Source organism: Martes martes (assembly GCF_963455335.1).
Source record: "Martes martes genome assembly, chromosome: 7".
NCBI classification, from domain to species: domain Eukaryota; kingdom Metazoa; phylum Chordata; class Mammalia; order Carnivora; family Mustelidae; genus Martes; species Martes martes.
The window spans coordinates 135,918,524-135,941,320 of record NC_137894.1 but is presented as its reverse complement, the minus strand read 5'-3'; the positions used below and the strand labels follow the sequence as shown (position 1 = coordinate 135,941,320).

Below are 22,797 nucleotides of genomic sequence, written 5' to 3'. Positions count from 1 at the left end.
CTAGGGTCTCCCCAGGGTTCAATGAGCACAGCCCCCAGAGCTCCCTCCCTCCAAGAACTCCCATCTGGAATGAACACTGCCTTCCTGGGGCTGTTCTTCCCACAGCTGGAGTACCTTTTCTTAATTGAAAAGTGATGTTCAAGTTGTTGTTTTCTAAACCAAACCTGAAAACCACAGCAGGGCATTTTTCTTACCTGGAAAGAATGCCAGACTTTCTAATCTGCCTTGTTCTTGATGATGGCGCAGGCCCAGGGGCACCGGGAGCTGGCCCACGTGGGTCCCTGTGGGTCCTGGTGGGTCTGAGAGGCAAGCCTTACTGTGCCCCAGGCTCAGTGCCAGGCTTTTGTGTGCTTGTGGGTGCTGTTTTATCTTCACTTTATAACTGAGAAACACCGAGGAACAGAGAGGTTAATAAACTTGCCCAAGGTCACACAGCAAACAGACGAACAGCCAAGTTCAGTCCCAGACAGGCCATACTTCAGAGTCTCTACCTGTTCTGTGCAGCATAATGTCATTGTTGGGCTTAATACTCACGTGAACTTGTTTGCGAAGTCTCACAGAACAGCAAAATCTCTTAATGTGTTATTAGAGTGTGTTACATTAAAGCCCTTCAATTTTTTTTTTAAACTGTGACTACCACCTTAAGGAAATCGAAATTTTAGCAATGTACCTGTGATTCCACTGCTCTAAGAGAAACCCTTGTTTTTTTCCACATTCCTTTCAATTTGTATCCTTTTTTTTTGTTTTGTGTTGACACAGCTTTTGCATAATTTACCAGCAGGAGTTGGCAAACTACAGCCCCCCGGCCAAGTGCCAGTTGTTTTTACAAACAAAGCTGCTGGAACCCAGCCATGCTGGTGGTTCGCGCGTTGCCCCGGCTGTGTTGACACCACAACTGCCGATCTGAGTAGCTGTGACAGACGCCATATGGCTGGGGTACTCCCCGATCTTTTCCAGAAAAAGTTTGCCGACCCCTGGTCCAGATTGGGCGGAGTCTCCCAGACTTACGCCATGGTGGAAACCGTCACATGTTTTCATTGTGAATGACCCAGAATACGCCACAAAATGATGCCACAAACTTTTCTCCATCATTTCCTCTTTGCTGCACTGTTATATCGCATCTTGGCTTTTGGTTTGTTCTGTTTTCCTGCCTCCCCCCATTTGTCAACTTATTATTTATTTAAAACTCTTACGTAACCCTTGCTGTTTACCTGCGCTGTTCTAACGGCTTCACGACAGAACTCACCTTATTCTCAGATCAGCAATAGGAAGTTCATATTATTATTATTACCCCAACTTTACAGATTTTTTTAAAAATTTATTTATTCTAGAGAGAGAGAGAGAGAGAGCAGGCAGGGAGAGCGGGGAGGGGCAGAGGGAGAGGGGGAATCTCAAGCAGATTCCGTGCTGAGGGGGGAGCCCAATGCTGGGCTTGATCTCACGATCCTGAGATCATGACCTGAGCAGAAGCAAGGGTCGGTGGCATCACCAACTGTGCCATCCGGGTGCCCCTCTTATTCCCATTTTACGGGTGAGAAAGTGAAACCAGAGAAGTTAAATCTGCTTGGCTTAGGTCTGAATCTGCTAAGCAGGCTGGCTCCGGAGGCCTGGCCGCTTTGAGGAAGTGTCCAGAAGAGACAGGCCTTTTTGTGCCTGGGTGTGATGGGGGGTCTGGGCAGTGACTCACCAGGATGAGCCCTGCCCTGCCCCGCCCAGCCGCCCCACGTCACCCAGATTTGACTATTCTCTGGTCTTCCAGAGAAGGACAAGCCTTCCTTGAAAGGACGAGCCAGGGGGTTAGGGCCCTGTGACCACATGTTTTGTTTCTTTGTGGAAAAGGGGGTTGGCCACCAACGCTGGAGAGAAAGAAAGGGCAGGGCCAAGAAAACGATGTGTCCTGGTCTGGAAAGTACCATGTGTGTGATACCAGCAAGAGTAGATCAGAGACTCAGTTGTTAAGTAAGGGATACATTTGCCAATTCTCTAGTCAAACTGAGAACAACTCCACCAAAAATGCGAAAGAGGAATGGCTGAGATGGTTGTGACATCCACCCATGGAATGTTCTGGGTCACTCACGATGAGAACTGTTAATGGTTAACACCATGGGTGGCGTGGGGCAGGCTTGGTGTTAGTCTGCCCTGAGTCAGGGGGCCTCATGAGCCCTGCAGACCTCAACAGAAGGACAGGCAGGCCCAAAAGGCGACAGGAGGTTCCTAGCTCCGGGAGCCCTCGTGGGCCACTCCTGAGGGTCTTGGGGGACAGATTAAAATCTCTGGTTCACAGAGACATTCTGAAAGGTGAATTCAGCGAGCGCTTCCCACAGGACGTGTGAACTGGGGGGTTGCAGAAGGTCTCAGGTTGAGAAGCGCCGTGTTACAGAGATCGGGGGTGGGAGAGAGGCCTTGGGAGAACGGTGAGCGCCGTGCCCGCCTTCCAGAAGCAGAAAGACAGACTGAGCTGTCAGGCCACCCACGGATGCAGGACCTCGGGGGTTCTCTTCCCTTCTGTGATTTTCACGCCGACCCACAACCACAGCGTTTGGTGGAGAGTAGGTGTTGAAACGAGATTTGCCATTAAAGGGACCAAGCCTCTCCCAGGCTTCGGACCGGAGAGAAAAAGTCCCGGTGTGGTTCGCGCTTAGAAGATGAAATGAGTCCAACCCAAGCACCTGCCTACTCTCGCGGGGTCCCTTGGAGAGCCTGACCTTCACCTTCCCTTGGCTGGTCTGGGTGGAAGGAGAAAGCAGAAGGCAGGAGCAGGGAAGAGCTGGGTTTTTCTCGGCCTTCATTTTCTGGAACCCCCGGCCCAAGACCCCTGCAGCTGGGACCGGTGACCTTGTCTGGCCTGATGGATTTTGAGCCATACAGCCAGGCCACCCGCTGGGGAGGCGTCACCAGGCCCAGCAGCTGTCACCTCAAGCTATGCAGGCTTCTCTCGGGCTCGTCCCCATCTCAGCCACGCTCGGTGTGGGGGGCTGGCCCCTGCCGGGGAGGCGCTGGGGTTCACCCCTGAGCTTGTGGGCCTCTGCAGTCAGTCGGGTGTGTGATGGGAAATCGTGTTCTGACTCAGAAAGGAACCCCCCTTCTCTTGCCTTCCTGACTCACTTCCTCATTTTGCTGGCCATTCTGCAGCCTGGCACGGGTGCTGGGGCAAACGGGCCTGAGCTTACTCCCACCTCTGCGCCTCGGCCGCCGTCTGACCTGGGCAGGACAGTTGGTCCCTCTGAGCTTCTGTTTCCCCATTGGAGAAGGGGTGCAGTCACTCCTGCCTTGGTGCCGGTGGGTACGGGATGCCCGGCACCTGCCCAGGGCCCGGCCCACGGCAGGGGGCCTCCCGAGTACGAACTTCTGCTCCCATCTCCCCCAACCCCATGAGCCTCCTTGGGCATCCAAAGGTCAAGGTCTCTGGTAAACTTGACACCCACCCAGGGCAATTGTAGGTCATAGATGAGCCGGGTAGGGACAGTAGAGCAGGCAGGGCACCTGTTACCTACCAACCAGCATTGGCCCCGGGCCGTGGCCGGGTGCTTTGCTGGCTGAGGGCCCACGAGGACAGGCTTCAAACGCAGACACTGCTGGGGGGCTGGAGGCTGCTTTCTACAGCTCATCTGACGTTTGCACATTTGATCAGTTGTCGAGAAAGATCTTTTGACTTGCACCCTTGCCTTTGTGAGGGGTGTGTCTGTGACGATGAGGAAAATGACACTTCAGGAGGCATTTTTCCAGCATGTGCCCGAGGTGCCAGGTTGCAAGGAGCCTGCTCCGTCCCACGTTGTTTCACAGGGGTGGGCAGATGCTGTCCGCTGCTTGTGGGGCTGTCCCTGACTAGAGGATGCCACTCCCTCGCTCACGGACCCTCACTGGCTCCCTATTGCCTGCAGAGGACAGTCAGCCCACCCCTTGGCATCCCCTGCCGTTCAGACCCCGGAGCCTGCCTCTCTGACACCTGCCTCCTCCTGTCTCCCTTCAGCAACCCCCAAGCCCCCTCTGCAGCCTGAACTGGGCCTTGCAATTTTCCACCTCCTCGCTTTTACTCCCGCTTCTCCATCCACTCGTCGTGCTCTTTGCCGCTTTGCATCTTAGGCAGACCCTGCCCGTCCTCGACGTCTCAGCCAGGGTGTGCCCTCCTCTGTGAACCCCTCCCGGGGTCTCCCATCGCTCTGTTCTCTAGGCTCCAAGAGCTTCTGGCGTGCTTCTCCACTTGGGCACCTGTAACGGCCCCGTTCAGAGTCCGTGTTCATGCAGACCACGAGCCCTGGAACCGGCAGGCCATGCCAGGCTCGGCGCCCGCCTCCGCACTGGGCACATCTGGGTATGGAAGTCAGATGAGCTTGGATTTGACTCCTTATCTCCCAACTACTAGCCCTGGGCCCCTGTGCAGGCCGTGCAACTTCTATCTCAGCATCTTCACCTATAAACTGGAACTGGGTATTGAGAGCTGACTCTCAAGTATAACAAAATATTTTTATGATTAACTCAGCAGAAGCTGTCACATCAAGTGGCTTCTCACAGGGAGGGTTTGCTCCTCCCAGGGATTCCCAGTACCAAGTGATGTGTCCTTGAGTTGCGAACCCTGGCAAGCCCGCTGGAATGCTTCCCGGGGCCTCACTCTGCTCCACGGAGTTTGCCCAATGTCAGCCCGCCTGCCGCGGTGACGCGGTCCCGGCCGGCTGCACCGCCTGCTCCCAGGCCCACACTTTGCTCAGCCCAACGGGCTGCTGTCTTCAGCCACTCTTTGGGGTGGCAGAGTTTGCTTTCTATTTGTTCCCGTTTCATGACGCTCTCGTAGTGTCCCAAAGCCCGGTTTGGATGCTGGCGTGGTGTCAGGCTCTCAGAAGCAGTCTGACCCGACTGGCTGGCTGGGCTGCTGCTCTGGTGTCTGAGAGACCCAAGTTCAAATCCCAGCTGTGCCTCTTGGGCAACCACAGTGACCAGTTCTGAGATTCTATTTTATTTTTGAGAGAGAGAGCGAGAGAGAGCGTGTATGAGAGATTGAGAGGGGAAAGGGGCAGAGGGAGAGAGAGAATTTTAAGCAGGTTCCATGCTTACTGTGGAGCCCAACAAGGGGCTTGATCCCACAATCCTGAGATCATGACCTGAGCCAAAATCGAGTTGGTCGCTTTACCAACTCAGCCACGCAGGTGCCCCGGAAAGTTTGAAGTCAAGTTATTTCACCTCTTTGAGACTTAGTTTCCTATCTTTGTAGTAGGGGCTATCATAAGAACCGTCAAAGTTACCTTAAGGATCAGGTGAGGCCATGCGGGCCAGGAGACAGAGAGGTCTCCTGGTACCTAATAAGTGCTCAGTGGATGGAATGTATAGGTTCACCATTTTACAAAAGATCTCAGGTAGCCCGTTAACTCCTCATATATGGGCATACCACTGGTAAGGTGCAGGGTTTGGATCCCGGAGGGAAGAACTTCCTTCTCCCCTGCGCTATGTAAAAAGAGGATGGGCTGCCATGAAGAGGTAGTGAGCCACCCATCACTGGAGGTGTGCAAGGGTCTTGGAGGCCTTCGGATGGGTACATTTTTAAGGAAATTCAAACAAAGATGGGTGCTTAAACTAGGTCTCTTTAAATGGCCCTCTTAGTTTTTGGATTCTGATTGTTTCTTTAAAAAACAGCTTTATTGAGATATAATTCACAACATACACTTCACCCATTTGAAGTATACAGTTTGCCTTTTAGTACATTCACAGAGTTGTACAAAAGTTACTGTGATCATTTTTAGAATATTTTTATTCCCCCAAAGGGAAACCCTACACCACCCCCATCCTCCCCCAACCCTTGCCTTAGGTAACACAAATCAACTTTCCATGTCTATAGATTTGCCTGTTCTAAACATTTCATATCAGTGGAATCAGGCAGGGTGTGGTCCTTTGTGATTGGGTTCTGTCATTAGCATCGTGTTTTCAAGGGACATTTATAGTATGGCTTTATGATGGCTTCATTCTCCTTTCTTGCTGAGTAATAGTCCATGGTATGAATATAACACATTTATTTACCTGTTCATAAGTTGATGGGCGTATTGGTTGTTTCCACTTTTTTTGGCTATCATGAACATTTGTGTACAAGTTTTCTAGTGGGGCCATGTTGTAATTTCTCTTGGGTAGACACCCAGGGATTGCTGGGTCCTCTGGTAACTATGTGTTCAGTCATTTAAGGAACCGCCAGGCCATTTCTCAAAGGGTCTGCGTCATTGTATATTCTACCAGCAGTATCTGGGGTTCCCCTTTTTCCACATCTTCGAGCATACTTTGTTATTATTTATCTTTTTGACTCTAAGTGTCCCAATGAGCAAGAAGTGGTATCTCATTTTGGTTTTAATTTGCATTTCCCTGATGGCTGATGATGTTGAACATCTTCTGAGGTGCTTATTGGCCATTTGTACCCACATCTTCTTTGAAGCAATGTCGTTCAGATCCTTTGCCCATTTTATAATTGGGTTTTTGTCTTTCCAGATAGACGTCCCTTATTAGATTAATAATTTGCCATTCTGTAGGGTTTTCTCTTCACTTTCTTTTTTTTTCCCAAAGATTTTATTTATTTATTTGACAGAGAGAGAGAGATCACAAGTAGGCAGGGGGGTGGGAAGCAGGCTCCCTGCCGAGCAGAGAGCCCGATGTGGGGCTCGATGCCAGGACCCTGAGATCATGACCTGAGCCAAAGGCAGAGGCTTAACCCACTGAGCCACCCAGGCGCCCCTCTCTTCACTTTCTTGATAGTGTCCTCTGAAGCACAGAAGTTTATAATTTTGATAAAATCCAATTTGTCTAATTTTCCTTTGTTGCTTGTGCTTTTGGTGTCACATCCAAGATAACAGTGCCCAGTCCTAGGCCAGGAAGATTTATGCTTATGTTTCCCTCTAAGAGTTTTATAGTTTTATAGTCCGGCTATAGTTTTTTACAGTTTGACCTTTGATCTATTTTGAGTTACTTTGGTCTACGGTGTGAGGTAGGGGTCCAAGTTCTGTCTTTTTGCCTGTGGATATAAAGTTGTCCCAACACTATTTGTTGAAAAGAGTCTTCTGTTCTCATTGAATTGTCTTGGCACCCTTGTTGAAAATTAACTGTAACTATGATACTAATTGTTTCTTTATCAGCGGGTCCCTTTGAAGAAACCTGCATTACCTAGAATGTGTTTATACCACGATAAATCCTGGCCATAGCTCTGCCATTGAGTGAATTCTTGGGTGGGTCTCTTTCTTTCTGTAAGCCTCAGTCTCCCCATCTATAGAATGGCTCAGCGAGCTAAGAGGATTCCTAAGAAGGGGTCCGATTGTTACGTGCTGAGACTCAGGGAGGTCTCTGTAGACTCTTTCGTTGGCTCTTTGGGGTATCCCGTCATGCTGTGAGCCCAGCCCTGCAGCCTGAGATCTGGAGCCAGTCTCAGATCTGGGGGCCATTTCAGCGACTCCCTGGTCAGGATGAAAGTCAAGCCTGCCTTTCCAAGAATGCCGATGTTGTGCTCAGTTAGTAAGCAGCACTGCCTTTCTCCACGCCAACTGTGCTCCAGGCCTGTGTGTACGGAGCAGGTGAGACACGGCCTCCACCCTCGAGGGCCACGGTCTGATGGGAAAGTTGGCACATCAGCGACAGTCATGGAGCCAAGTGGGGTGTGCTGAGTGCCAGGGGTACCCAGGGGTGGTCCAGCGTACCAGGGGCTACAGGCTCGAGGGGCAGATGGCAAAACACAGCTTTGCTGATAAGGCAGTAGGCCTAGTCTAAATGCCAACTCCTGCTCTAGGAAGTATCTGGAACATTGGGTTGAGCTGTACAGGTCATTCACGGGTCTTTTATCTGCCACCCAGCTACGGCTTTTATTTATTGACATCCTGGCTTTCCAGCTTTCCCTAACATGCCAGCCAGGTGGTACTGACGGCTTGTCCACAGAGAAAGAGCTGTGGTCTAGGGGAAGAAGCCTCTAGAGCCCCAAACTGTCAAAGTTTCAATTCCAGCTTTGCATGCTTTGGGGAAAGTTATTTAAGATCTCTGTGCTTTGTTTCCTTATCTATAACAGGAGGCTGATGATAGGGTCTCCTTGGTAGGGTATGGCCCAGAGAGCTCCCTCTTATGAAGGTCTCCAAGCTGGGACAGGTTGGAGTTGTGGGTTGGAACAATGTAGTGTTCCCTCCAGCATGGGAGGCGGGCTTCCCAATGGCTTGTTACATCCCATGGCTGTTGCATGTTGTGACCTGGTAACAAAGTACAGTTAGCCTTTCTGTCCCCAGCACAGAAGACGATCATTACAAAGTCCTGCACTTTTGGATAGGGCGGGGCTTCTTGGTCACATATAATTCCTTTACTACAAGTGATTCTGTTGGAAAAAAGTCCCAAGGTGAATTGGGTGTGCCCTTTCCCTTTATGACAACCTTCCAGTTTGAAAGCCCAGAGAGAATGTAAGTCAGGTGACGACTATTGCTTCCACTTTGCCAACAAGGAGACTGGGTTTGGAAGCTGGTTGGCAGCAGTCTGCACTGGAGCCGGGGTCCCCTAATCCCATTCTGGGGCCCATGTGACCTGCAGGAAGGCTCTGATAACAGGTTAGCAGAGTCGCGGATGTTCCCCCTCCCGCATCCCCGCCTTTCTCGGATTTTCCCCGAACCCACAGCATGTGTATGTACATCAAGGACCAGTATGGCCGGAGAGATGCTCCTTCTGGTTCCATATTTCTTCCTTTTAGGAAAAAAAAAAAAAGAATTGAACTGATAATTACCAAGTACCAACTTAAGTGACAGTGGGAGTAAATACTATTCTTTATAATTTCCAGATTTACCTGTCTGTTCACAAATATTTGTAACACCAGCCATGTCTCAGTGTCTGTCCCAGGTACCTTGATCAAGGGAGCAGCGATCAAGACAGGCAAGGGCCAGGCTCAGATGCAAGTTCATGATCAAAGGAGCTCAGTGCGGTTGGGGAAGTTGTCGCTTTTCATCCCATGGCAGCCACTGAGTGAGCTGAGTTGCTGAGTTGTGTGCGGGCATCCAGGTCCCTTTTGAACTCAGCCCGTCTGAGAGCTCCAGGAGCACAGAATAGGGCACCCCCCAGAACCCCTGTTTCAGAACTCAGAGAGACCGTCACACGCTACATGCTTCTGGCTGTTGGTTTAAGGGTTTTGGCCTCAGAGAACCACCTGTTCAAGGAGTCAGCTGGCAGGGCCCTTGGAATTGGAGCAGATTCCTGTTGGCTGTGTGTCCCCCTGTCACTCAGCTCCCTACTCCTCTGGCCTCCAGCCCATGGCCAGGCTGGGAGCTGAGCCAGGGACAGCCTGAAAGGAGGAGGGGCCTGGGAAGTGCTCTGCGGAGCCCGGGAGCTTAGTAAGGACGCTCGACGAGCAAACACAAGTCAATCAGGTGGTTGGCCTTTTGGGACTGCAGATTAAAAATCACAATAAACTATCCCGGCACACCGATTAGAAGAGGCTAAGAGTGAAAACCTGGCCGTGGGAGGATGTGCAGGAACCAGAACCTTCACACACACTGCTGGCGGGAACGGAGGGGGGTGCGGCTGCTTTGGAAAACAGCCTGGCAGTTTCTAAAAAGTGTAAACATCACACCAACCACGTGAGCCAGCCTCTCCACTCCTACGTATTTCTGCAAGAGAAATGAAAGGGAATGTCTGTGCACAAGTGTTCTGAGCCACTTTATTCGTAAAAGCTGCAAACGGTCCATCCGTGTGGTCTGCGCAGAATGGGGCCGTTACAAAGCACAGAAAGGAATGAGCCATTGATACGGGCCATCCCAGAGTAGCTGTGGCGAGGGAAAGGAGCCCAGCCAAAAATAAATACACACATACATAGTGCATCATTCGATTTACGTGAAATCCTCCAGAAAAATGCCAAGTCCCCTGCAGTGTCCGTGCACACATCAGCGTTTGCCGGAGATGGGGTGTGGGCAGAAGGGAGGGACCAGAAGTGGGATCAGGAACCTGGTGTGATGGATGAGTTCTTTATCTTGAGTGGGGTGATGGTTTTCTGGGTGTACGTGTCAAACCCTACAAATTGTACCGTTTAACAATCCCTTTATTCCTCAGTGATACTCCCAGGGAAGCCGTTGAAAATGAAGGCGACCCCACCTCCAGTCAGCTAATCAATGAGATGAGTCCGACCCTGCCCTCCTTCAGAGAACTCCTCTGCGCATACGAGCAATGAAACAGGACCAGCACGGTCCAGCGGTCCCATTCTGGGTCCGTGGCTTACTAACCATGTTCTGCCCTCACCGCAAGCAAAACCCAGTGTTCTTTCCCTGAGATGGAAACCATGATCCTAACTCCCTCCTATGTCGGAAGGAGAACATGGGGAAATCCACAGTGGTGCTTAGTAAACCTATAATCAACAGCAGCGTACACAGTGTCCACGGGCTACTGAGGAAGGGAGGGGTCGTTGGGCGGGGAAGGAGGAAGCTGGGAAGGTCTCCTCCTCTCTCTTGGTGGCTCTAAGTGGATCTTGGAAAGGAGATCAGAGAAGTGTCTGTTGGAAGGAGGTGCAGAGGGGTGTGGTAGGAAGGGACTTAGCAGCCAGAACTAAGCTGGAGGAGGGGGCAGCACCCAGACTCAGAGCTTCTGGAAAACTCGACAGTGTGCCGTGTGGTGCAGCAAAGTGGAGCGAGGGTTAGGGGGGAGCTCGGTCCTTGAGGGTCACGAGGAGCACTGGCTTCATCCGCCAGTCCACGGTTTCTCAAATTAGGACCTGAGGGAGATGCTTCTGGAGGCCACAAGTTGTATGCCAAATCTAGTCTAATAAAAACAAATAAAAAGTTAAAAACTGTACATGTTGGGGCAGTGCTCTCAGATTGAAAGGCCAGATTTTCACCTAGCAGGAAGTTCTCGTTTCTGAAATCCGTCTTAGTAAGAGTGGGCTCTGAGAATATGTTCCACGCAGCCACGATTTCTCCTTTACAGAGGTTTGCCGTCGCCTTCTTCCACGGGGGAGCCGCAGGAGGCGTGGGGCAAGGTGTGCATGGTCACTGGGGCCAGACTTCCTGTGGGCTACGGTGCAGACCGTGCAGGGAGGGGGCTCCGGTTCTGGGGGAGGTGCTGTGCGAGGTCGGGCCAGAAGGCCAGGCAGGTCTTGTGGGTTCGGGGATGACTGTGGGATTTGCTGCTCCATGGGGAAGACTCCCCCACCCCACCACCTCCGAGAGAAGGCGTGAGGCACAGAGGACCTGATACATGCCTCAGCTTTGCAGGGCCAGTGAGAGGCCTGGAAGAGGGGCATGGGGACGTCTGTCACTGCCATGCTGTCACAGATCACTTGGGAAGGGAGGTCAGGGCAGGTGCAGGGACAAAGGGCTGACACCTCATCCTGGCTTCCATCCCATTGGGCCCGATCTTCTCAGGCTGGGGCCCTGGAGCCTGGGGCAGCACCTGCGGCTGGCCTGGCCACACTGTCGGCCTGGCCACACTGTCCTCCCGGCCCGGAGCCTTAAGGGGTGTCATCACGGTGTCCTTGGGAGTGTGAGCCGTGTTTTTACTGCCGGAGCCTGGATTGAGTCATGGCCCACAGTGTGAAAAACCAACACCCACCTAACAGTCTCTTCTGAATCAGAAGCCGGTAGGGCCGCCTTGACTAGCCTGGGCGACCTCGTGCCTGTGGTCTACGGCTCTCTGTCCCAGCCAGGTCGGACTAGTCCTCTGACACCCCGCCCAGTGCTCTCTGATCTGCATCTGACAGCCAGTCCCTGCCTCCTTGACGTCTCACCTCCGTGACCGCGCTGCCAGGAGCCGGCCGTGACCCTGGGGCCTCAAGATCCCTGCAAGGAGCCCACCCCTTTGAGGCCTCTGACTGGTCCCCGCCTGCCACCCCCGCCCCCGCCTCCAGCCGGCAGCCGGAGCTGAGCACACCTGTGCCCCAGGAGCCCCTGCCCTGCCCCAGGGGTGCATTCTCACCCCATTCTCTCTGGGTTGCCCTATGCATTCTCTCCATTCCCAGATGTTTGTATTTGACCTCTGACCATGCTCGCCAAGGTTAGCGCTCCCTGGGTGGAAATTGTGGCGTCCTCCGCACTGTGCCTTTTGACAGAGAGCTTGGCTTCAGTCGGTTGAGAGGACTGGGAAACGCTGTTTCAGAATCAATGTCTGGGGCAGGAGCTGGGCCAGAGAACAGTGTTCACTGCCAGCGGCCGTTTATCCGTGACAGGGGATGTTCGAAAATCGTTCTCAGAGCCCTCGTTGTGAAAGCCATCGCCGGCCGGTCCCCTTTGTGGCTGGAATTGTAAAGTGGACCCCACAAGCCTGGTAGGACGAGGGGGTTTTGGTATCAGCAAATGCGGTGGGCAGAGGGCGGGCTGCGGTGGCCGGTCGTCTGTGTGGCTTTGGGGCTGTCCCTTAGCCTCTCTGAGCCTGTGCTTCCCTCTGAGATGGGACAGAGCCCAGCGATCGTTCCCAGCTCTGGATTCAGGCCCTTAGAGGCTGTTAAAAGATGAAATAAGGTGGTGCCAGACTCTGTCCCCACTCTTCATGCTTTGCTCTCAGAATCACCTTCTGGGCGAGCTGGGTGGGAGAGAACTGCCCCAGGAACGTCCTGGTGCTCCGAACGACACTCTGAACGGTGGCCTGGCCACATCATCATCTCCACACGTAAACAAACGAGCGCATTCCCAGAATCCACTTGAAATAAGCTTTGGGATTCAAACCAGCTGCCTGAAATTCCATCTGCATCCATGAGAGCAGCGGGAATGAGTAAGGATGGAAACTGTGGCAGGGCAGGAATGAGTCACGGGGAAGCTGGGCGAGTCACGGAAGGGGCGTGCGTCCCCCTTCCCTGGGCTCAGGGTCAGCGTGTGGTGGGGGCTGCTGGCCAGGCTGGCAGGGCAGGCGCAGCGGGCTGTCACGGGTCTGCCACGGGTCTGCCACGGGTCCGGGGGTTACTGAGGTCTGCGTGCTGAAGGCTTCTGGGTTCCAGAACGAATGCCGGTGGCCAGGGACCACATGAGCGTGGCTGCCTGCAGCAAGGGCCAGATCTCTGAGCAGAGGCCCAGATTTCCCCCTGGAGTAGCCTTCTTGGAACTTTGATGTTCATCAGAGAGGATCCGTGGGCTCCCCGCACTGCATGGGCAGCCCTCACTGGGGTTGGGCAGCTGGGGGGCACGGGCAAAGGCATGGAAGCTTCATAGAACCGTGGTGTTTAAGAGCAAAGGCTTTGGACGCAGGCCAACCTGAGTTCAAGTCCTGCACCTTCTACTTAACGTCCCTCTGACTTCGGGTGACATTCTTAGTATCGCTGATCCTCAATTTTCTCAGCAATAAAGTGGGGGTAATGCCGAGTCTCTCACTGGGGATTTGTAGGATAAATGAGTTAATAGCCATAAGCCCTTCGTCCTAGAGTTAGGCACACACAGAACGCCAGACCCTTGTTGCCTATCGCAATTATTATCCTTAACCCTGCGTCCGCCCTGTGAGGCAGGCTCATTTGCTTTCCTGGGTCTGTTTCCATCTTTGTAAATTGGTACCAATAATGCCAGTTCACTCTGTGAACCTGGCTTTGCCCCTCTCTCTGCCCGGGAGGGGTTGGGTGTCCTCGGGTACTGCGTTGCCCAGTGGAATTGGGCGAGGTCCTAAGCAGGATGGCGACAGCATCCAGATCCCCAAATGGCACGTGTATTCTAGTGTGTGCGCGTTCCCAGAGGAGGCGTTGGAGGGATTGCGGCAGGGGACTGTCCCAGCCTGGTCCTTAGGGAGTCTGGTGGCACCGCAGAGCCAAGGAGGGGCCTGCACCGTACTGCCCCAGCTCTGCAGGTCCTGGGAAGGGGAGGAGGAGTCTGTGCACCGACTGTCAGGAGACGGACTTTGAGCCCCGGCAGGCCGTCAGTAGTCAGGGTCAGTGGTTTTGTTGCTTTAGTGCTCGGTCCCTGCTGCTCAGTGGCTCCCAGCCCTTAGTCCCTCCGGTTGCGTGGAGAAGGTGGCCGATCTCCCGGCTCCCTCTGGTCTCCTCGAGGCTTCTCGGCTCCCGCACCCCTGCGTTGGCCGGCCCCGGAGGTTTGCCGCTGGACTGAGTGGATTCAGCCCACCTGGTGGGATCCTGTCCAATACGGGGTCATTGACCACCCCGGGACACTTCTGTCAGATGCCCCAGGGGGCAGGGAGCTGGACTTGGCTTTGGAGACAGTGTGGTCCGTGGGACAGTCACAGAGTGTGGAATCTGACAGAAGGAGTTTCCGCTCTCAGCCTGAAGCCGTGGGTCTGTGTGTCTAGTCTCAGCGTTTTTTTGTTCTTGTTTTTTCCCAAAGATTTTATTTATTTGTCAGAGAAAGAGAGAGAGAGAGCGCACAAGCAGGGGGAGCAGCAGGCAGAGGGGGAAGCAGGCTCCCCGCTGAGCAAGGAGCCCGATGTGGGGCTCGATCCCGGGGCCCCGAGATCATGACCTGAACCCAAGGCAGATGCTTAAACGACTGAGCCGCCCAGACGTCCTAGTCCCAGTGTTCTGACCTGCGAGGGGAGAAGTGGGGGGCGGGGGGCAGCGCTGGCCTCGGAGCACCTGCTTTCCTGACGAGTCCCCACGACATTCTACAAGGAAGGTGCTGGTGGACAGGGGGAGGCTGGGCTGAACTCCCACCGCGGGGCAGCGTGAGTCTGCCGCCCCCTGTGTCACCTCCCTCTCCGGTCAGGGCGGGGGGTGCCCTGGGCCAAGTGCCTGGCGCAGTGTAGGCCGTTTACCATGGCAGCCGTGTTCGTGCCCTTCTCTTCCCTTTGGGCTACATCCCGTTTCCAGCACCCTCTGCCACGGCACACATAACTGCGTTTCGGCCCCTCACTTTGCCCTGAGCCTCCCTCCTCAAGCTCTAGTTCAGCTCCCCTCCTTTTGATCCCACAAGTCTTGCCAGTCTCCTACTAACATGTCAGCCTCTCAGACTTAGGGGTTTTGACCCAGGTTCCAGCTGAGCCCCTGATCTGTCCTGCCTCGGCTTTATTCCGGCGCCCTGGCCCGGCTTGTCTGTCATCAAGGCCAAAATGTCATTTCTCTTCCTGCCATCATTTGTGGTAACCACACAGGAGGCTGGAAACTGGGACCGTTTCCTTTCGCTCTCTCTCCTCCTACGGACCAGCCCCGTGCTCACTTCCATAACCTTCCCTCAGGGGTCCTCCGGCCGCCGCCCCTTCCGGCCCTAACCCCCAGCCTCCGCCCACCCCTGTGAAGGCTCCCCCTCTCTACCCTCCCTGGCCAGGGTCACCTGCCCGAAGCTCAGAGGTAGTTGTGTAGCGAAGCCCCATTGTTAGCTCTTGTGATTTAATGTGTTAATAAAAAGTTGTGTGTTTGTGCATGTATATCTCATTGATTTAGTCTTTTGATAACTATGGGGTTTTTTTTAAGATTTTATTTACTTATCTATTTATTTAAATAAGTATCTATTTATTTAGGAAGGGGGCAGAAGGAGAGGAGAGAGAACCTGAAGCAGGTTCCCCTCTGGGAGCAGAGCCCCACGCGGGCCTCCATCCCACGACCCTGAGACGGTGACCTGACCCGAAACTGAGAGTCTGACGTTCAACAGACTGAGCCCACCCCAGGCCCTATCTGATAACTGTGTTTTCAGACGATTGGTTTCCTTTGTAATTCTTTGCACTCTACTGACGGCATTTCAAGCCTTTATTCAGAGAAAGCTCCTAGAAGTTTGGAGCTGTCCCGCTTCCCTCAAACCACCCCCACGCCGGGCCCCAAGTCCATTCATCTGGTGCCCACATGCGTGCTCAGTGTGCTGCTTCTCTCCCATGAGCTTTTTTAATTTTTTAAAAGGATTTTGTTTACTTGAGACAGAGAGAGAGAGCCCGTGAGCACAAGCAGGTTTGGGGTGGGGGTGGGGGGAGGGAGAAGCAGACTCCCTGCTGAGCAAGGAGCCGGACGTGGGGCTCAATCCTAGAACCCTGAGATCATGACCCGAGCCAAAGGCAGACACTTCACCGGGTGAGCCACCCCGGCGTCTCCCTCCTGTGAGCTCTTTGAGACAGGTATAGCTGCTTGCGTGTGTCGAGTTCCCGTGCGTGTCATTGGGAATGAAATGGTTGCAAAACAGGCTAAGATGCCCCCATCTCCTGGTCTCCTGAACTCCACCTGGGGCTCCCCAAGCCCAGCCTCATGAGGTCCCTCAGTGGAGGCTGATCCACAGGTCTGAGGCCCACCTGAGCCCCGCCGTACCCCGCTGCACCCCAGATGTCCCATGTAATGTACATTGGGGTCCCCAAACCACCCTGCCTTACAGGCCCTGGGCATTTGCCGCCAGAAGGGCTCTCCCAAGCCCCTCTCCGGCCTTGTGGCAATGAAGAAAGTCCTTGCCAGCGGTCCTGCCCCCAGAAACTCTGGGAGACTCCTTTCTGCCCCTCCCCTGCCTTGCTTTGTAAAGTTACGTAAAAGCTGAGCTTTCTGGAAGCCAATCAAGTCCCACACTGGACGGGAGATTAAAGACACAATGAACCAATTTAAGCGCCCACACATTCTACTGTGCTTTACAAATGGAGCATTCAAAGACAGGGAGTGGCTTCAGGGAACTTATTAAATTGTTAGAAAAAAAAATCAAAACAGCTCTGAGAGGAAAACAACAGGATGGGACGCTGAGCTCCAGACTGCAGGCCCAGGTCCCCGGTGCGGACAGCGGCTTCGGCGGTGAAGGCCTGTCCCCTGCACTCTGGGGACAGAGCCCAGCCCGTGCCGGCCCTGGGTGGGAGCTCAGAGCCTCAGGTCCTCCGTCGAGGCTTGTTGGACCCCAAGCTGATGATCAAGAGGACAGAGCCAACACACAGTCCAACCTTGTTAAGAAACTGTTGTGGGGTTTTTTTTTTTTTAAGTTTTATTTTTAAAGTGATGGTTGCTCTTTCTAGAAAATTCCCAAAGTGCCTGTGGAAAAATAAGGAAACCGAAGCTTCCAACTGTATGTTTCCACCATCCACAGGCCAACAGTCTCTACCCAAGTAGCCTCCAGGACACTGTGCCAGGAAAAGAGAGGCCTGAGGTCACGTGGGATGTGGCTTCAGCCACTGTGGGCCACGCCCCCTGCAGTCAGTCACGTGGACCCATCGTGGCCGGACTGCCGGACCTTTCCCCAGGAGCTTAGTTTTTTGTGGCTCTGTTTGCTTTTACTGTAGTGTTGTAGCTACTAAATATACAATTTTGCCGAATGTTTTGGTGTCGTGATATTGTAAGAATTCTCCATCATCCATTCATTTTAAGTGTACTTTTCGTGGGCTGCATAATATCCTGAAAGGCGGGGATCCCTACCTCCCTTAACTAATGCCCCACTGCTGGGCATTTGGGTTGTTTCCAGTTTTGCTTCATTTGCCATTTTAACCAATGCTACATTCGTTTTTCGGTGCCTTAAACTTTATACCAGTTCTGGGCCGTCTCAGCATTGGCGGAGGGTTGACTCTGTGCAAGGCGTTATGGGAGGTTGGGGATAAGCTACGCACAATCCCTTCACGTAAGATGCAGATATAAATAACTTTAATCCGAAGTCGGTTATCGTGGCGTAAGCAGACAACTAGAACTGGAATACAGAATAGTTTCGCCTGGGTTTAGTGGGATTCTAGGAAAGTTCCAGGCGAGAATCTGAGCCCTGGTGTCTGCAGCTGAAAGGTAAGGGCGAGGGAGTGGAGGGCAGCGGAGGGGCAGGCTGCTTTAGCTGGGGGACCCAGGCCTTAGGGCATCCCCTAAAGCGGCAGAGCGGGTGGGTCAGTTGAAGGGGCAAGGTCATCTCAAGTGCAAGGTCAGTTGAATGTCCGTTGCCACCACAAGTGAGGTGGTCTGTGGCTCAGCGGAAAAACACCAGTGATTGTCCCCCGTGGACCCAAGTTCGTGGAGAGCTAGCACCAAGACCCCTGTTGGTTGGGGCCCGTCCCCAGCCCTGAGACGGTAATATTCAGGTGGGATTCCGGGGCTGACCTCAGCTTGGGTGATGCCAAAAATTATGTCTCAGGTTGAGACTACTCGATCCATTGAGATCGTGATTCATCATGTGTCATGGACATCTCAGACTGTATGTGTTTTGGGATTCTCTTTTGGAGGGGCTTCAACCCACAGAGATAGAAGAAGGTTGGTCGTGAGTCCCCAGCTAGGGTGAGCGGGAGGCAGGGAAGCTGAGAGGCCAGGGAGAATTTCTGCCAGCCCGGCACCCAGGGCCCGCTCTCCCATAGGAGAGACCCCGTCTCCTCGTGGTCCTTTGGAGGACTGTGCAGCCAAGTGGGAGCACCAGGAGGGGCGCTGGTGGGATGTGGGTCTGTCCTCAGTGTCCGTCCCACCCCCCACCAACACTACCTGACGTTCTCACCCGCCGGCCTGATCTCACGTGGTCCTGCCTTCAGCCCCTGCAGGTGCCATGACTCAGCCGCCCCAGGAGGGCTTCGACAGGAGCGTGGAGGACGCCCGCGAGTGGATGAAGGCCGTGCAGGAGCGACTGCAGGTCAACGACAACACCCAGGGGCCCCGGGCGGCCCTGGAGGCCAGGCTGCGGGAGACCGAGGTATGCAGAGGCCGTGGCTTCCGTGGCCCCGTGGCCTTGGCCGTGTCCCTCCCCCTTCAGGCCTCAGGTTTCCGGGCTGATAAATGGCAGGGGTGTGTCTCAAACTTGGATGTGTTGGAATCTCCCGGGGATTTGGGTTTGAGTGCCGATTCTGATCTGGGAGGTCAGGGCGGGCCCCCCCTCTCCCCGGGACCCCCTCTCCCCGGGACCCCCTCTCCCCAGAGCCCCTCTCCCCCCCGACGGTATTGCTAACGTGATCCGGGTGACGCAATTGCTGTTGGTCCTGGGACCATGCTTTCTCAGTGGCCATCTGGTTCTTCTGTGCCAGCAGAGGCTCCATGCGGCCAGGTGGGTCCCTAGCATCCTCCTCCAGCTTCCCTGAGTCCCTGAGCCGAACGTCTCTTCCAGGTCTGGGTGGGTCCAGATCGGCCTTCAGGAGGGTGGTTCTGCCCAGCAAGAAGTGACCCCAGGGCCAGGGTCTAGCCTTGCTGCCCACAAGGCAAGGCTCAGGGCCTGTGGTGCAATGCCTACTAGAAGTGCTGGTGCCCAGGGCCGGGCCTGGCCTGGCACTGCGCTGCCCCCATCCGCGGGCATCTGCTCCGGGTTTGGGGACAAGGCAGGAACATCAGCATGAATCAGAGACCTGGGTTAGACTCTCCATGCTGATGCTAATGTGCTGTGTGACCTTAGCCAAGTCCCTCTCCCTCTCTGGGCCTCAGTTTCCCATCTCTGAGCAAAGCCATGACGGACACGTCTCTCAGGTCACCTCCACCGGGATATCCTGCAATTCTAACTTGTTACCTAACAATGGTCGCTTTTAAGGGAGGCTTACCTTCTCCGACACAAATCGATCTCCCAACCAGGCTAGAAGTTGAGCTGACCCCACACCCACTGTCCTGGGTTGCTTTCTTTTTTTCGTGCGGTCTTAATGATTTGGTGCATCTCTCTGAAAATATCTAATGCTCTTTTTAGAAATGGATGGTCAAAATGAAGAAATTTATATCACCTTTGTAAGGCGGATCATTTAAGGTTCAACACAACATTGTGAAGGAGGAGCCTCAGTTACATATGGGGAAACTGAGGCCTAGGTCATGTGACTCGTCCACATTGCACCGGTCTCTGGGTGGGACATTCCCTCCTGGAATTCGAATCTTCTGAGTCCTTGTCGAATGAGCTTTCTGTTTCCCTAGAGCGTCATGTGCTCCTCTGATGACCAGAGATGGTATTTGCAATAAAACTGTGCCCGGCAGGGCAGAAAGCAGGGCGTTCTGGTTTCTCCGACATTCTTCTCATAGAACAGCGCACTGGATTTGAGTGAGGCCATGCTATGGAGTCTGGACATCTTGGGTTCAAATCCCAGCTCAGCTTCTTGCTGGCTGTGTGAGCACCTGCACGTCATTTGACCCTGCTGGGCCTCCGTTTACTTCCCTTCTAAAAGGCATGGTGCTCATTATCTCAGAATGGCACTTCTCATGTCTTCGGTGGCCTGACTCTGGCGGACCAGACACCTGCCCTTTTGAGTCACGTTTTTTCACTGGCTTCCCCTGCGTCAGGCCTCAGACCATGGCCTTGGACCTGACAGGTGACTGACTCGTTCCTGTCCGCTGCCCTCAGGTTGCTCCCGACACGGTCCCTTGCCACACACCTGAATTAAACACAGCCCTGTTCCTGCAAGGTAGGCGTGGAGGGGTCCAGCTCTCCCAGTGGGGGACGTCGCCTGCTTCCTGGGGCAGCATGGGCACTCGCCATCCTGGGCCACGTGTCCTCCTAGGACAACCAGGAACAAGTGCTTGACGGGGCTGATGAAAGCCCCCCACCAAGTGACCATCAGGGCAGGAAGGTAGGGACACTTTTAAGTCATATGATCAAAGGCTTCCCGATTGGACGGTGAAGTGAGCGGAGAACCCGGGGCTCTTAGAAAACCCCAGGGAGGTTGTGTCTGCCAGCCTGGGAGATCAAGAGAGTTCTCTGGGGACAAGCGACTTTACTGTTGAAGCTCCAGTACAGAAGAGGTAGTCAGGTGGGGGACTGCAGGGGCAAGGCTGGGGAGGAGGGGGCTCCAGGCAGAGGGAACAAGTAAGAAAGGCCTGGAGGTGGGCAGAGCCCGAAGCACACACTCGGAGCCCTAACGGGGCTAGTGTTGGGACAGCACTGAGCATCAGGCAGAAGCAGGGGATAGGGCCAGAGAGGTGGTTAGGGGTCAGAGGGGAACAGCCCGGAGCACCAAGCCGGGGGGCTTGGATGTCTCTTCCGCAAAAGGGGGGTTGGTGGTTCGGAAATTTGGAGGGTCCGGGATCGAAGGACTCCCCCACTGGAGGGGAGCTGGCAGCCCGAAGCCCCTTCCCGGATCAGACTTGGCATTGAATCCAATGATCCGTCCTCCCAGATCAATGAGAGCGGGGACGCGACATTCATTCACCACCTGTCAGGTCCCCTGGGCAGCACTCTCCACTTTCATGTTTATTTTACAAAAGCCCTGTGAATGCTCTTCAGCATGTGATTCCTGGACACAGTGATGAGCCAAAACTCCAGAAACTAACCTCGTCAGGGCTTGAACCCAGACATGAGTCCTGAGCGCCACTGGCCATCCCCATGCAGGGGCCTGGGGCAGTGGAGGCAGGCAAGGTCCACCTGACCCCAGGGCTCACGACCTAAAGGGGGACAGGTGTGCCCATAATCCACGTCACACAGGGTGTCCTGATGTTATGATGTGATTCTCCTCCTCTAAAACCTTCCATGGCTCCCTGTTGCCCACCAAAGAAAACCCAGACTTCACCTGGTGTCCAAGTCTGCTCTTCCCCACTCGACCCTGCTTTCCCGCATCAGCTGCTCCAGCCCTCACCCCGAGCAAGCACACGTCCTCTCCTGTTGGCAGACAGCCTAGATGTCCACTCAGCAGGCCTCTGGCCTGTGCTCTTGCCTCTACTTGGAACATCCTTTATTGAGTGTGGGTGTGGGTGTGCTTGTGCAATGAAGCACCGCCCCCCCCACACCTCTCCGCCCGCAGCCCCACTCCTGATGCTCTCCGTCCTGAAACATTACAGCCCTGTATGTACTCGCTGTCATCACCCTCTGGTGGTGTGAGGCGGGGGTGGTAAGCCGAGGCAGGGGTGGTCCTGAGGAAGAGCCTGTGCCCACCCGAGGGACTCAACCTGGAGCCTAGGGGGAGGGGTCGTGTCCTGGGTGCTCCACCACCGGCTCTCCCACGGGGCTCAGGCGTGCTCCATTCTGGGCTCTGACATTTCCAAACCAATTTCGCAACAAGAAAGAAAACATTTCGCTCCTGCCATCTGGTGAAGGGGGCTGCTAGGGACTTTTCCACCGCCCCAGTCCCTGGGACCTCTCTCTGGAGTCTCGGGGTCTCCCTTGTGGGTCCCCCGCCCCTGCCGCCACCCCCAGCTCAGTGATGTGTGTTCCCAGTAATCGTTTGCTGGAGTGGCCAGGGTGTAAGTTCCAGTCCAGCTGTGACGCCTCATAGCTCTGTGGCCAGGAGTGAGTCGCATGCCCTCCTGCAAAGTGCAGGGAGGGTCCTCTCCCCCTCGTGCAGCTCAAGGACCCCCAGGGTGGTGGAAGTCTTCTGGGAAGGGAGACAGGAGAGAGTGTCACTCTGGGAACTAGGGCTCTGGCAGGCTGGGGTTCGAATCCCCGTGTGGCCGTGGTGCCTCGGGAGAGTTTCTGGAACACCTGGAGCTTAAGATTGTTGGGGTGGAGGTGGGGGTGGAGGGAGCAGGGAGGCAAATGGCTTACTGGGGCCCTTGGCCAAGTGCAGGCCCCTGGCAGAGCCGGCCCGGTGCGTGAGGTGGTTTCTTGCGGTTTCGACGCAGGAATGGGTGCGTGCCGACCCTCCCCGTCTGTGCCCGAGCCTCCAGGAGTTGGTCCCCTGGGTGCCGGCATCTTGTCTCTTTGCCCTCTGGTTCCCAGCCTCCATGGCTCTGCTCCAGGGTCACGCCTCTGCTGGGCTGCTTCCTGGCCGGCTTCCAGAACCCTCCCCGCCCCCGGCTGTAGTCAGAAACAGGCTTCATTCCCTAGGACTTGGCTTTCAAATGCCGGACACACTGTGCCTGAACACATCGTGCTTCTCTACCTCTGCTCAAGCCCCCGTCGCAGAAGCTTGCATGTCACTAAGAGCTGGTGCCAGTGCCACCTCCTAACAAAGCCTCCTCGGGTTTCCCCACGTCCCTCCTTGGAACTCTGGTCATTACCTTGTTGTGTCTGTGGCTCATTTACAGGCCTTTGTGCTCTTGGCTACAGACTCCACTACACCTTGCAAGCACTGGGCCGTATTGGTTCATCCTGGACCCCAGGACCCAACACAGTACCCAGCAGAGTACTGAGAATAGTACCCAATATAGTACTT

At 54.4% G+C, this 22,797-nt stretch overlaps 1 protein-coding gene across 2 annotated transcripts in view; it reads left to right on the top strand.

The window, feature by feature from the left end:
• Window positions 1-22,797, top strand: part of SYNE3 (spectrin repeat containing nuclear envelope family member 3) — an 88,487-nt gene that overhangs the window by 14,841 nt on the left and 50,849 nt on the right. For both annotated transcript variants that reach the window (XM_080808047.1, XM_080808048.1), the window contains exon 2: window positions 18,283-18,440. In XM_080808047.1, the coding sequence (XP_080664173.1) occupies window positions 18,297-18,440 (144 nt within the window). In that variant the 5' untranslated portion in view covers window positions 18,283-18,296. The remainder of the gene's footprint in view (window positions 1-18,282; window positions 18,441-22,797) is intronic.